Source organism: Malaclemys terrapin, chromosome 5, assembly GCF_027887155.1.
Source record: "Malaclemys terrapin pileata isolate rMalTer1 chromosome 5, rMalTer1.hap1, whole genome shotgun sequence".
NCBI lineage: Eukaryota > Metazoa > Chordata > Testudines > Emydidae > Malaclemys > Malaclemys terrapin.
The window spans coordinates 73,355,076-73,370,833 of record NC_071509.1 but is presented as its reverse complement, the minus strand read 5'-3'; the positions used below and the strand labels follow the sequence as shown (position 1 = coordinate 73,370,833).

The following is a 15,758-nucleotide window of genomic DNA, read 5'->3' as shown; positions in this document are numbered from 1 at the left end:
ATCCCCAAGTTTCACCTCACTTAAGAACTACTTGCTTACGAAATCAGACAAAAATACAAAAGTGTCTCAGCACACTTTTACTGAAAAATTGCTCACTCTCTCATTTTACCATATAATTATAAAATAAATTGATTGGAATATAAATATTGTACCTACATTTCCGTGTGTAGCGTATAGAGCAGTATAAATAAGTCATTGTATGAAATTTTAGTTTGTACTGACTTCGCTAGTGCTTTTTCTGTAGTCTGTTATAAAACTAGGCAAATATCTAGATGAGTTGATGTACCCCCCGGAAAACCCCCTCAGTACCCCTGGTTGTGAACCACTGCTCTAAAGAAAAGAGCATAAGGTGGGCGTTAGAACATCTGATCCCAGAACTGCCACAGACTCGCTGTGTTATCTTAGTCAAGTCATTTCACCCCTCTGCCTGTGTACTTCCCCTCCTCCACCACCCAATGTATACACGTGACATAATATATATCTATAATAGAGGGGTGGTGTGAGAACTAATTAATTAATGTTTGCACACAGTGCTTTGAACAGATGAAGTACAAAATTTTGTTTCACCCTGAGATCCAGAGAAATCCTCCTTCTCTCAGAGCATCTGGACTATGGGCCCATTCTTCCATGCTGCTCTTTTTAGGGCATAATTTTCTGGTAGAATGCCTCCTCAGGAGCAAAATTGCTATCGCCTTCCACATCCACACCTGGGTCATAATCCTTCTCCCCCTAAGGGAATAAATAGCAAGGAATGGACTATAGGTGACACATGGGGGGGCACGATTTCTGCCAGGGTGGGCTGAGCGCAGCTGAAGGGTCATACCTACTAAAGACACCAGCAGTGAGTGCCCCTGCTGAGCCCCACTAGCTGGTGCCCAGAGCAGGGAATTGAAACCGCTCTCTGCCAGAGGGGAGCAGGGGGGCCTGCTGAGACACATCCCTTCCTCACTGGCTGGCAGCCAGTTACCTGATCGAGTATGTGTCTGGACTCCCCTGCCTGGAGCTCAGGGAGTCAGTTGGGGCATTGAGTGGGGGAGGTAGCGGGAGCTGAGGTAGTGAGCCCAGGGGTGATGGGTGGGAGCTGGAGGAGGCAGCAGGGGCCAGGAGTAATTGGGGGGGGGGGGAGAGCCAGGGGAGGCGTTGGGGTGCCGGGAGAGGTAGTGGGGGCCAGGGGCAATGGGGGGGGAGTTGGAGGAGGCAGTGGGGTCCAAGAGTGATTGGGTTTGGGGAGTCCAGGAAGGCAGTGGGGCAGGGTGCTAGGGTGCCATTTTCCCAAAGGCCAATCATGACAGTGTGAACTTTAAGAATAGGCGACATGAGCAACCAACCAGTGTGCCATGGTCAGAGGGGTGCCGTGGTCAAGAGGGTGTTGCTGGAGGGTGCCTTGGCAGTCACCAGGAAGTTGACGGTGACTGTGGGGGGGGACCATTATGCCCTCCCCCATCAGCAGTTACCAGTTGCCTATGCAATGAACTGTAAAGGAGGAAATGCTGATCTAGCTAGTGAAAACTTGCAGAGGAATTTTCACATAAGTTTCACATGACTGTTCTCTGATCAGTCATGATTCCAAAATGCCAGTAGCACCTGAAAGGGAAAATGATACTCCTTTGCCTTTCCTCTTTAATCTTTAGGGCCATTTGAGTGTGAATTCCTCTCCTCTGAACCTTTCCACGCAGGGCCGGCTCTAACTTTTTTGCTGCCCCAAGCAGCAAAAAAAAGTGCCGCCCCGCTGTAACACCCCCCCCCATGCCACCCCGCCCTGCCGAAACCCCCCCCACTGAGTGCTGCACCCCTGAAACCCCCGCGCCGAGCACCGTGCCACCGAACAGCCCCCACCGCGCTGCCGAAAACCCCTGCCGAGTGCTGCTGAACACCCCCGCCGAGCTGCTGAACTCCCACCGAGCGCCGCGCTGCCGAACACCCCCACACACACACCCTGCAGAGCGCCGCCGAAACCCCTGCGGAGTGCCACGCTGCTGAACACCCCTGCCCCCCACGGAGCGCCGCGCTGCTGAACATCCCCCCTCCCCCCCGCGCGCAGAGCACTGCCGAACCCCTCCCCGTGGAGCACTGCGCTGCCAAACACCCCGCCGAGCTGCTGAACCCCTGCCAAGCGCCATGCCACCAAACTCCCCCGCCCCACACACCGAGCGCCGCGCTGCCCCCCACCACCCCAAGATTGGCTACCCCTTACCAGGTGCCGCCCCAAGCACAAGCTTGTTTCCACGCTAAACAGCAATAGGGATAGCAAAGCCCATAGTGTAAAGGTGTAATCTACTGATGGTCAATCTGCTCCATGGAATATCCTATGCTGTATAAAAGCTAGCTTGCTTTAAACATAAATTCTATCTTTAAGTCCATGCAAGTCTTAACACTTCATCCAGCTTTATAAGCTGAAAAACACCTTTCTGGGTGGCTAATGGATCCATTACATTAGTGGTACTTCATGTGAACTGAACTGAACTGGCACCTACCAAGTTCATTGCAAGAAAAACAAAAACTTCAGTGAGGCATTCATTCAGTAGACTTAATTTTCAGCTCTCCCCTGAGGAATTCACAATAAATACCCTGAATTTCCTGTAAGAAAACTGAGTTGAAAATGTTATGAAATAAACATACATAGCTAATGTAACCAACATCTCCAACGTTGTCTCTGCATTTCATGAAACAACAATTACTAGGTTGCAACTGCAATCAGAAATGGGGGAATGAATTGTTCTTGATAACAGTGATGAGTGTAGTAAAAAATCAGGCCCGTTTCCTGTTCATCAAGCATCACATTAAAGATGATTGAGGTAATTTTGTATTGAATTGCTTACTACTATGTTTTGATCTTTGGCTTCAGCTACAGAAATGAGGCAGTGTCTGATGTGGAAGGTTGGGATTCATGTTCTTTTTTTCTAATGATAGGTCATTGATGGTGACTTTCAACCTCAACTAGAAGTCACAGAATACATAAAGATTTACTTGCAATAACTCCCATTGAGGTCACTAGTTGCTAGCCACATAAATTTCTCATGCATCAGGGGAAGAAAATAAAACTGACCCTCCTAAGAAAATAACTTTGTTTAAACCTCACCGGATAAATCTCCCTGATACAACTATATTAGCAGAAATTTTATGACCATATAAATCATAGTACCATAAATATTTGGGGTAAAAGGAACTTGGGCGACAATAGAGACTTATTAGAACTCTAAACCTGCACAAGACTAAAACTGGACCCTATCTGAGAAAGTAATTAGGCTATGAATGGAGTCTTTGCCTTGAAAGATATTTCCAGAAAGAAGAAAAAGGAAATGGAAAGAGGAATAGGATGGCTAGTTAGGTTTCCGATTCCCCATTTTATAGGGTCTTGGCTACAGTTATCAGTCTAGAAATTCTGGATCAGCCTTTCCTTCCTCTATATTATCAAACTCGTAGCCTATAGAAAAGGTGATCAAAGTCTAGGACTCTGGCAGTCTAAATGGCAGATATAGTAGTTGAAGTTCCTCATGCAGAATAAGGAGGGGATGGGGAGGAATTGGCATGTGAACTGACTGGATAAATTTGTCCCCAAACCAGATAATTGTAAAACTAGGCCAAATGGGGCTACTGAGTAAACAAAAGGAAGTTTATTTGTTTCTTGCCTAACTTGTACAGTCTCTCTATGTGTAGAGCTCTGGGCACAATAGGAAACACAAAAGGAGCTTGTTAGTCTTCAATTACAAAACAGAATGGTATAGGATTTTAGTTCCATTATCAACATTTCCTAGCCTTGAGGAATATTGTGTCTATTCTTCATCTGCACAGGGGACTTGTGTGCACAGTTCTCATTAGTGTTAATGGGAGTTACCTCATGTGTAAATCCATTAGATATTGAATGGGGAAGGTATCATTTTTATTCTAGGGTATAAAATAAAAATGAATGTAGTCATTCAGATTTAATATTTTTAGAGGCAAATTGTCCAAGTATCTTCCTGTTTTGCTAATCATAGATGAAAAGGAAACCAAAGTAATTTTATTCTATCCATTTGGCTAGAATGAAATAGGAACAGGTCGGTCCATTTGTAAAGGCTCCTAATTGACCTTTATTATTTGACATCTCTAGCACTGTGTGATGCATTACAAACTGTTCTTAAATAGGAATGGAAGATACCCTAACACTGCATCACTTTTTTTTTAAATTTAGGAAAAGCAACAGATATGGCTTCTATTGTTTTTGTTTTCAGGACAAGATGCCAACAAAGCAAAAAGTTTCAGATGGAAGCAATTAATGGAAGATTAGAATTGCAGACAAATGCTAAGAAGTGGTTAAGAACTAAGGGGACAATCTTGTCAAAGGGATTTTGAATCCTTTGTTGGTCTGAAGTAGAAAATTCTTTAAATTTTTCTGTTTTTAGTTGAAGTAAATCAGGCTTTCAATGTATTTTCATAGTTGTATAATGAAAAAAAATCTATTCATAAGGATGAAGGTCGGGAGGGAGAGTGTGTATGTACTGGTATTGATAAACAAATCACTTTGGAGCCCTCCACATCAGACTTCTGTGTGTTTAGGAAAGCAATAACTCTGTCAAGAGTGAATTATACCATTTGTATCAGAATTGGAATCACTATGGTCATATTTTAGTAGGAACCTTAAAAACATTAATGATATGGAAGGCATAAGACATGGCTTTGCTATTTTGATTGCAAATTTGATAACAAAAATCACATATTCTAGATGGAGGATTTGTAATGAACACAAAGGAGTTTGCTTGCCTACACATACTGCCTTTGACTCTCAAAACAAGAGATTAAATTGTAACTTAATTTCCAAGTGCTTAATGCAGGTTACTTTTTTAAAATGTACAATGTGTTAATGGTACCTGAAGAGAAGTTAAGGAAATTATTAATAGCAATTTGTAAGTATGTACGTTTGTTAAGCAAGCTTGAGATACATCTTATATTAGAAAGTTGTATTTCTTTGTAGGTTCCATGAAATATAAAAACAAGCAATACGTTTTCCTTAATGTGTATATAGCTGTTTAGAGTTTGCAACAATTTTTCATTGCATTTTGTTAGTGGTAGATGCAAATCGACACTTTGTTTTCTCTTTGTATTCTGTCCCTGTTCATGTGTGAACTGCAGATGGTTCTGTGAAGGGAAAGAGTTGCAGAATTCCCCTGATATTCAGATCCATTGTGAAAGTGGAGGCCTTCATTCACTAGTCATAGCAGAAGCCTTTGAGGACGATACCGGACGTTACACTTGCCTGGCATCAAATTCTGTTGGCTCTGATAGTACTTCAGCAGAAGTATTCATTGAAGGTAAGAAAAAGGGTAAAATGAAAATACTTAGGCTCCTAAATCAGTTAGGCATTGCAATGCTGAGCTCGGCAATACTTAAATACCTTTACAAATCTGGGCCTAATTCTTCTTTTCAAAGGGGATATAGGCATCTAGGAGCCAAAATCTCATTTTAAAAATGGAGCTGACTTTAGATACTGCACATTAGGTTTCGTTTATGATTTTGTTGCTTCGAGATTTTCGCTGAGTCAAGCTAGGCTTTACACTCAACTTGGTGGCATTTCTGTGTCTCTAAAAATTCCGGGAATTTTCTAGACATCAATGGGGAGAACCATATTGATTTTGGCAAAAATTGGTAAACTGAAAGATGAAATGGGCGGGAGACACAGGCACTTTGGTATCTGCTTAGGAGAGCTTAGGGCTCCAATAGTCTTTAGATTAAAGAACCAGTTGATGGCACCCATTAACATCTTCTGACATACCAATCATGGCAGCTCAGCTCTGCCCATCCTCCCAGTACAGTTTTAAAACATTGACCCCCTGAATGAAGTATCTTCCAGACAGAAATCAAATAAAAATAATGGGAGGAAGAGTGGAATGGGGGCTCACACAGATGCTGGCATAGGGAGGGGATGGATGGTAGATGTTGGTGTGGGGAAGGAGGAGGGAATCCTTGGGATAGAAGGGGATGAGAAGGTGCCACATAGGGTGCTTGGAGTGGGGAAGAATGAAAGGAGCCCTGGCCTACAGAAGCAACAAATTGTGTGATCCTCTACTTAGGATTATTTTGGCATGAAAGCCATTTTGACATCGTAACCTTTTGTAGTGTCATGATCCAAACTTAGACTCCAATCCTACAAACAGAATAAACTCGGATGGACTACTCACAGATGTAAAGTGCCTCACTTGTTTGCGAAGTTGAGGCCTTAATTTCTAATTGAATGTACTAAATCAAACAAAAAAAATTCTGATAGTCACCTAATGAATGCAATGAGAATCTGGCCTGCATGATTTAAATATTTGCTTCCCTAAAGCTTTTAAGAGAGATTAAAATACAGGCATGTCCAGAACCAAATGCCAATAATTCTTCTCATGCTTCTTTGAATTCAAGATTGCTCAGAGTTCAAGTACTGTATTAACCAACTGAAGTTAAACTATTGTGGAAAGACACTCAAAGGCGTTTTTAATTATGGAATATTTAAAGGCGTAGTTGAGTTAATTCTAATTTTTTCCTTTGAGCAACTATTGCTCTTTCAACCATTTTTGGCATAATTTATTGCTTTTGGAGGTTTCAGTTCATAAATGCAGCCGGTTAAATTTTATTTTAACAGTTAAATATGTAAAAATAGATGGATATAGTAAACACTTGTAATATATGTGTGTGGATATCAACATATTAGAAGGATCATCTCTTGACCAACAAAAAATCCACTTTTCATTAGTAATTAGAAACTAAATAGAGATGCATCATTTAATATTAGTACTATTTTTTTATCATTCTCTAAGTGCTGTATTTTCAATATTCAGTACTTAAATACAAAGGAAAATCCCCATTCCAATGAACGTATAGTCTCTACTAGATCTAGAGCTGTTATTCTGCATTGAGATACATTAGCATGCTGTTGTCCTGTTAACATCCATTCCTCAAACACTCTTCTCTCTAAAGCCCCACCCACCCAAGACCACTTTCTCCTTCATTCATGGGTACCCATAAGAAACTTTCATGTAGACTCCATTTTGGGAGTAGCAGCCATGATAATAAAGCTCACTGCAACAGTTGTCAGACAGCTGCTGCTTCTGCTAACTTCTCCCCAAAGTCTTTTCTTTTTAAGAACCACAAAAAGGAGTCAGGGAGAATAGCTCACCCCCTGCTGTTTTATTGACCAATTAGCCCTAATTTCTGACACACATTAATTTCTGGTCCCGTACTTTTCTTGTTTACTCAGCATAATAGCTTAACATAGTCCTTCCTTGAATTATATCAGTGGGCCTTTTTGTTTGTACTAATTCAGTCTTTCATTTCCCTTTTCACCTTTCTCTATCAATTTATTGTTTTAGGTTATTTTGACATTTTATAAACTTTCATTTGCTTTTCACAGCTGAGCTCACAATTAGGGTAAATTTGTAGGCCCAGTTATTACAACACACCTACCTCCTAATTTTTATAGTCTAGCAACAATGAATATAGTCTGAGTATTTAGGTATCTGCATGATTCTTTCCCCAGAAGTCGGTCTTTGTGATGTACTAATAACTAGTTGCTTATGATTATATCAAACAGAAATTTTGGAGTTTAGGTGCAGAATAAGCAACAACAATTTATCATTTTCACACATCTCTAAGGAAGAAATCCATACACCCCCACCAGGTATATAGAAGATTTGGATCTAAACAAAATTACTTTCTATGAAACATCAGTTGTGCTTTTTTTTTTTTTTTAAAGAGCATGAAAAAGCTTTATTCCCATGTTCAAGATGTTTCCAGATACATAGATTATATTAAAACTTCCAGTTGCACAGAATGCCCCGATTAAATTCTGAGTGTGATAAATGGAAAACATCAAAATTTGAACCCCAATTCTGATATTTTTCAAAGTATTAAGTTTCTTTCAAATTTCCCATTAAAGGAAGAACTAAAATCTGTGCACATAATAACCAGAATCTCAAACAGTCATTAATGAAGGGGGCAAATGGGAATTAAAGACAGCATTTTGTTTCTCAGAAGGCTATGCAGGGTCATCAGCAGTAGTGTGGTGATGAGTATAGTGCATGTAGATGAATATAAATAGCCTCTGAACTGAGTGTGGACAGTTTAGCATGCAAATGTTATGCCATACTGAGTTATAGTTAAGGTTAAAGTTTATCTATAAATGTCTGAGCTGCACCTGTTCACTTAAACCAGCAGGAGGATAAGCCTCTTTGCCACTCTGTAACAAGTATGAGTATGTGGATATAGAAGGATGGTGTCATTGGTACAAATATTTTTATATTTACTGTGTAAAGCCTTACTTGACAGACAGATGAAAGCTTAAAAATCAACCTGATGCAATAACAATGCATTGGGCATTATGACCAGTTTATTTAAACATGCTTGTGACATTACCCAGGGTACTGTCTGGACTGTTGAACAGCTGTGTCCCTCAATTCTCCAATCTGGGATGCCTTTTACACTGCTTCACTGTGAGAGCAACCACTCCTGGTCTGCCCACGCTCAGCTTCCAGCATATATATGACTGTCAGATATACTGAATGAGTGCTATAGCTAGCTAGCCAGACAGACATGAATTATATTACAGAGTGACACCAGCAAATTCTGTACTCCAGACTTGTCCCCAGAAATGTGCATCTCGTATTGCCCAGTACCCTCCTGGACAATACAAGCACATAGAAAGTCTGTCATTTCATTTATAGAAAATGGTGTGCACAAATCTTGTTATCCCAAATGAAGTTCCCAAACACACTGGTTTAGATAAAACAAGTTTATTAACTACAGAAAGACAGATTTTAAGTGATTACAAGTGATGAGACATAAAAGTGAGAATTGGTTACAAAGAAATAAAAGGTAAAACACAAACTAATACCTAACTTAACAAGCTGAGTGGATTTAAAGCAAAAGGTTTTTCTCACAACATGCTTACAGCAGTCTGGCTGGATTCCTTTCAGACAGAACCCCTCCCCCAGTTCAGTGATGTTTCCTTTGTCTTTCAAGTGTTGATGCAGTGAGGAGAGAGAGGTAATCTGAGGAGTTTGCTCCCCTTCCTTATAGCATTATTTTTCTTTGAAAATCATCTCCAGCTGGGGTTCAGGCAACACCCAGTCTGTTTCTTTGCCAATGTGTAAATTTCTTGCTTACACCCTTTTTCCTGCCAAAGAATAGCTGCTTAACCAGGTGATGGTCCATTTGATTATGTTGACACCTAGCTGAGGTGTTGGCTAGCCTGTTGTCTCTGTGGAACTGGTCTGTAGCTGTTTCCCCAGACTTGGAGCATGTTTTAAACTAGAACTTTATAACTTTACATACAATATTGCCACGCGTATTTTACAAGAACAATAATGATAAGCAAATTATGAGCTTTCAAATGATAACTCTCAAGGCATACATTGTACAAAATTTATCATAGTCTTGTAAAAAGGGTTAACATACAGCTACAGACTGTCACAATGCCTACTGGAAATCTTGAATTAATGCTGACATTTTAATTTTTAAAAACACAGTATATGTTAGGTATATAGTTTCTTTCAATGTGAGATGAAATGGAGCCTCTGGTGAAACCCAGGTCTGCATATATCCAGATCTTGCCCCACTATCACCTCTTTCTCTAATCTATCAAAAATATAACCACGCTAATTATTCATAGCTATTAATAGAGTCCAAGGCCAAAAGGGACCATTTTGATTGTCGAAGCTGATCTCCCATGCAACACAGGCCAAAGAACTTTCCCAAAATAATTCCTTTTGAACTACAACATTTAAAAAAAATCCAATCTTGATTGAAAAATTGCCAGTGATGAAGAATTCAACACACACTTTGTAAATTCTTCTATAAAGTAATTAGCCATACTGTTAAAAAATATGTGCCTTATTTCCAGTCTGAATTTGTCTTGCTTCAACTTCCAACTATTGGATCTTTGTACACATTTGTCTGATAAATGAGGAGCCTGCTATCAAATGTTTGTTCCCCATGTAAATACTTATAGACTATGATCAAGTCACCCCTTAACCTTCTCTTCCTTAAATTAAGTAGAATGAAATTTCCTCCTCTCTACTGGCAGTTTTATTTAATACAACTTTAATAGCTACAGTGTATCATTTGCTGTCATTCTTGCCATGAACTGGGGACAATGGAAATCCCAGATGAATTGTTAGGAAAACCTCTAGTTAGTGGCCTATGGATTTAAGTCTGCATTTGTTTGACCCACAAAGACATTGAAAAGTCACACACATCACTTTTTTTTTTACATACATTAATAGCACAGTAAGTGATTCCTTCAGGAATCTTGTCTAGCATGCATAGTATTATTTTTTTTTAAGTAGCATACAGCTTCAGCTTCCTTCATTGTCTTAAATTCCTTAAATTCCCTTTCCTGGAATGGATTAAAAAAATGCATCCCCTTAAACAATTAATCTGACTGTACCAAATTCATTGTAGGTATATCTCTAAAGCAGAGATGACTCATACCTGCTGATAGTGGGGGGAGGAGGGACAGAGTGAGGGCAGCCAGCTTCAGCAATGTTACTGAGCATGCTTAGGACTAGCCAAGCAGCAAATCCAGGGTGGAGGGGAGACATGTGACCCACATGCCCCTCCCCCAATGTGTTGCCACTTCTCCAAAGACTTCCATGATGTTAAACCAGGTAGGAATGAATATGGCCCATTAACTCATCTTTTACGGAAAAATGGTATGCATGTAAGTAACCAGAGGTTTTTTTGTTTAATTTGCCTTAATGTGAAGGAGTTAAAAACCCAGGAAAACAATTTGTGATTAAATTAGCAATTAACCTCTAATAATATATATCAGCACAGTCATGACTCCCAAACCGTTTAAAGATCCTAAAGACATGTCAGGCAAAAAGAAAAGCTACAATATTTTTGAAAAAAAGAATTTCCAGCTCTGCATTGAAATGATTTCACTTATACTACATCCTATAAGTCAATTCAGTGTAATGCTTTCAGAATAATACTAAAGAAGTATAGTATTTACTTTTGAAATTAAGCGTAGTGGAGATTGGAGAGTGTATAACAGCACTGAATATACCCTTTTTCCCCCCCAGGTGTCAGCTCAACAGATTCTGAGAGTGAAAGTTTAGTTTTCAAGTCAAAATCTGGAGCTATGCCACAGTAAGTGTGCTCAGTAACACCAATGATATACAAATTTTCTATATAACTGTATAAGAATGGTAGCAAAACTGTTCTGCTACATCTGTCCTTGCTGAGGTTACTCCAAAAGAAGAGGCTAACTGGTGTTAATCAATGATCAAGTTATGTTAAAGTACAATACCGGACCTTGATCCTGGGACTTGCTACATGCAGGCTTTATTGTAGGCTCAGAGCTATCAAAACAGAAAATAACTTTAGACTAATGGACATCTGTTTAAAAGAAAATATGTTGATGTATAATGCATGCAGAAAATAGCTGTACCTAGATTAACTTGGCTCTACTCACAGAACATCTAGTGAAGGAAATTTCTTAAAAAACAAAGTCAATTTAACTTACTTGTGGAAGAAGGTTTAATATAGGCTGGAAAATTACTATCTATATATATTAAGGCTGTTGATTAATCACAGTTAACTCACACAATTAACTTTAAAAAATTAATCATGATTAATTGCAGTTTTAATTGCACTGTTAAACAGTAGAATACCAATTAAAATTTATTAAGTCTTTTGGATGTTTTTCTACATTTTCATATATATTGTATTTTGTGTTGTAATTGAAATCAAAGTGTATATAATTTTTTATTACAAATATTTGCAATGTAAAAATTATAAACAAAAGAAATAGTATTTTTCAATGCACCTCATATCTCTTTTGTTTTTTAGAGTGCGAATATTCTAATAAAAATAAATATAAAGTGAGCACTGTACTCTTTCTGTTGTGTTGTAATTGAAATCAATATGTTTGAAAATGTAGAAAACATCCACAAATATTTAAATAAATGGTATTCTTTTGTTTTAATAGTGTGATTAATTGCGCAATTAATAGTGATTAATTTTTTTAATTGCTTGACAGCCCAAGTATATATAATACATACATTTCTGTGACAAAAGGGTAAATTTCCCAGTAGTTTAGCTGAGCCAAATTTATATTTGGAAATACTTTGGCAATACTGAATTTGAATAAACATTTTGGGGTAGGGGGAAGCATTCAAGTAACGGTATATATACCAATGTTCCCATTTAAAAGATGTATCTGAAATTTGGAAAAGTAAAATTTTGAAAGTTAAAAAGCAAAATGAACAATTTTACAACTTTGAGAAATTTTACCCAAAACAAAATGTTGCTTACTCACCTGTATCCAATATCTTCCTTAGTTTCTAAGTTTTTGGATGTTCCCAGAAGGAGAGAAAAAGGGTGGATGTAGTGATGAGAGTTTTCTCTGAAACTTAAACAAGCAGTAATCCGGGCCAGCTCCAGGGTTTGGCCGCCCCAAGCAGCCAAAAAAAAAAAAAAAAAAGCCACGATCACGATCTGCGGCGGCAATTCGGCGGGAGGTCCTTCACTCCAAGGCGGAGTGAGGGACTGTCCACCGAATTGCCGCCGAATATCTGGACGTGCTGCCCTTCTCCGGAGCGGCCGCCCCAAGCACCTGCTTGACAAGCTGGTGCCTGGAGCCGGCCCTGGCAGTAATATATCTGTTTATATTGTGATAACTGTTTCTTTGCAATGTGAAAAGAGAGAAACTTATTTTCCAGATTAAATCTTAGAATTTGCAAGGTATTTTAGAATGCAAGAAGCCTTAAATTGTTTATGTTCAACACTTTCTCCTATCCTGGATGTTCAGAATTTTATTTTATTGGTTTCTTTCATGGAAATAATCTCTGTCAAACATATTGTGCTAGCAACAGTGTATGTGCTGCATCTCCCGTCCTTGTCGAGTCTCCTTCCAAAGCAAAAGCACTAATCTTCAGAGGACTTGAATGAATGTCAAGTTTGTGTTTTTAAATAAAATGTTTTGTGTTACAATTTAAATACTTACATAACTGAAAAGCAGCTGATGAAGGGATTGAGTTCGGGCTGATATTCTCTATCTTAGCCCAAAGTTAATATTTTGGAAGGTTATAAGCATGGACTAAGATGGAAGCTGATTTTGTAATTTTAATCTGGCAGTGTGATCAGCACGAGTTTATAAATTGCATAGAGACAAAGATAGGTAGGAGGGGGATAGACAATAAAATATAGTAAAAAGACCAATGTGGTTCAGGTAATATTTTATTGGACCAACTTCTGTTGCTGAAAGACACATGCTTTCTAGCTTACACAGAGCTCTTCCTGAAGGTACTCAGTACCTTACAACAGGTACTCAGACATCCTGAAGGAAGAGCTCTGTGTAAGCTGGAAAACTTGTCTCTTTCACGAGCAGAGGTTGGTCCAATAAAAGATATTGCCTCACCCACCTTGTCTGTCTAATGTCCTGGGACCAATGAAGCTACAACAACATTGCAAATAAAATATAGTGTCATCCCTTTCAAATCCTGTAAGAATTTTGAGTTTACGTTGGTTCCAAAGTAACACATTCGATAACTGTTATATGATCTGAAAAAATGTTTTTTTTTCCCCCTTTTTTTCCAGGGCCCAGAAGAAAACCACTTCTGTTTCCTTAACAATAGGATCTTCTACTCCAAAGGCTGGAGTCACCACAGCTGTAATTCAGCCTATCTCTGTACCCATTCAACAGGTACTCAGACATCATGTTAAGTCAGTCAAATATATTAAATATCTCTCTCAAAATTAAATATTTGGGGGGCAGAATTGCCATTTTGGGGGATGAGGGATCATACTTCATATTATTTAACTTAAAATCATTGAACTGCCATTTGCAATCTGAAGATTAACAGTAAAAAAAATGTTTTGAAGTTACTTACACTGAATGGGAGCAAATAAAGTATTTGAGCATGTGCACATATGTGCTATATAGGTTTTTACACCACAGTCATAACCATAATATCTGAGCACTTGATAATGTACTGAATACTACACAGTATGCTACATTAATATGATTTATGATAATTCTTATGTGTATTCTTTTTACACTGCTCAGAACTCCCTATGCATATGATGTTTAATTACATACTTTTAGCACAAAATGACTCTTTAATCTTTATTTTCTGTGGTTAACTTAAATCAAATGGTTGTGGTTTCAGTTATACTTTGCTGTTTTTTACATCAGCAGTTGGAAATAAGTTTGCCTAAAGTGATTGTAAGTTATAAAGTATCTATGTTGGTCTTTAGACAATCACATTTTCTCTCAATATTAACTTAATTGAAATTAAGTCCTCTTCCTCTCTCCTTTTGTTACATTGGTTCAAGCCCTCCTAGTTCTTAGATTATTTTTTTTAATAACATACTACATTGTTATATGGTACGTAATAATAGGTGATGCAGAACTACTTCATTTTGGGGACATATTTTAAAGATGATCAGATACCAAACACACACAACTCATTAAGGTAATGACAGTTGGGAACACAATTCTCATGTGAAAAGAAGAACAGGAGTACTTGTGGCACCTTAGAGACTAACAAATTTATTAGAGCATAAGCTTTCGTGGACTACAGCCCACTTCTTCGGATGCATATGCATCCGAAGATGGACTACAGCCCACTTCTTCGGATGCATATGCATCCGAAGAAGTGGGCTGTAGTCCACGAAAGCTTATGCTCTAATAAATTTGTTAGTCTCTAAGGTGCCACAAGTACTCCTGTTCTTCTTTTTGCGGATACAGACTAACACGGCTGTTACTCTGAAAATTCTCATGTGGAGCATCAAAACCTTTAAATCTTGTGTTTTGATTGCAGAAGTACACATGTGAAATAGTAAAGTTGCACAATGATTGTACTATAATAAAAACTCCTTTGCAGGATTATGTAGTTGGATTTGCATTAGATCTATATTGATCATATTATCAGAGCATATTCAAACTTTACAGTAATAATACATTTAGCGCTTCAAGTGACTGTCATTTTTGATTTTCTAGGTCCAAAGTCCTACGTCATATCTGTACCGACTAGATGGATCCAAGCCTGTCTGCTCCACACCCATTTTTACAAAGGTCTGTTTTCTCTATCATTATATACAGTCTACATTTTACTTTCCAGTCTCTAATAATGCATGAATCCTTTAATCACATTAAAACATATATTTTATATAGTTTGTTATGGGTCCTTTTCCTTGTAGGTACTAGTGGCCACTTAGGAAAAGAAGCTTTACATTGTAATAGTGAATTTCCTGTTCTTCTGCACTATTGAAATGTTTTAAATAATTAAATGTGTTTGTCGCATACCTATCACTGGCCATGGCTACAAAAATTAAAAACAAAACATTTGGCAACACATGCTAATAAGAAAGACCCATTCCCATGATTGCATCCTGGATAATAAAATCTAATGGTTTTGAAGTTATTTTAACAATAATGGATGTGCTCACCAACTAACACATTTTAGCTAGGAGTATTTATAGGATGATTGTAGAAGTTACAAAACTCTTTACATGTCACTAAAATTCAAACCACCAGTTTTTCCAATTTTCCTTAACTACTTGTTCTGTTCCTTTCCTTATCTTTGTCTTGGGTACTAGCCTTTCAGGTACTGGTCCATGAAGGTACCGTCTAGGTTTGTACCAGGATAGGACATTCATATATCTCGTCCTTTTCCCTTTGGGACATTCTACTATTAACCTGTGAGAGTAACTCCCTACCTGTTGCTATGGTAACACACTCGTGTCCTGATTCTGACAGTTTTCCTGTCTACTTAAGCCAAAGCTTACTTCAGCTAATG

The 15,758-nt window shown here is 38.5% G+C and overlaps 1 protein-coding gene across 3 annotated transcripts in view; it reads left to right on the top strand.

The window, feature by feature from the left end:
* The window catches only part of PALLD (palladin, cytoskeletal associated protein), a 319,604-nt gene that overhangs the window by 112,605 nt on the left and 191,241 nt on the right, over positions 1–15,758 (top strand). For all 3 annotated transcript variants that reach the window (XM_054030227.1, XM_054030226.1, XM_054030228.1), the window contains exons 3-6: positions 5,110–5,288; positions 11,037–11,103; positions 13,555–13,660; positions 14,960–15,034. In XM_054030227.1, coding sequence (XP_053886202.1) covers positions 5,110–5,288; positions 11,037–11,103; positions 13,555–13,660; positions 14,960–15,034 — 427 coding nt within the window. The remainder of the gene's footprint in view (positions 1–5,109; positions 5,289–11,036; positions 11,104–13,554; positions 13,661–14,959; positions 15,035–15,758) is intronic.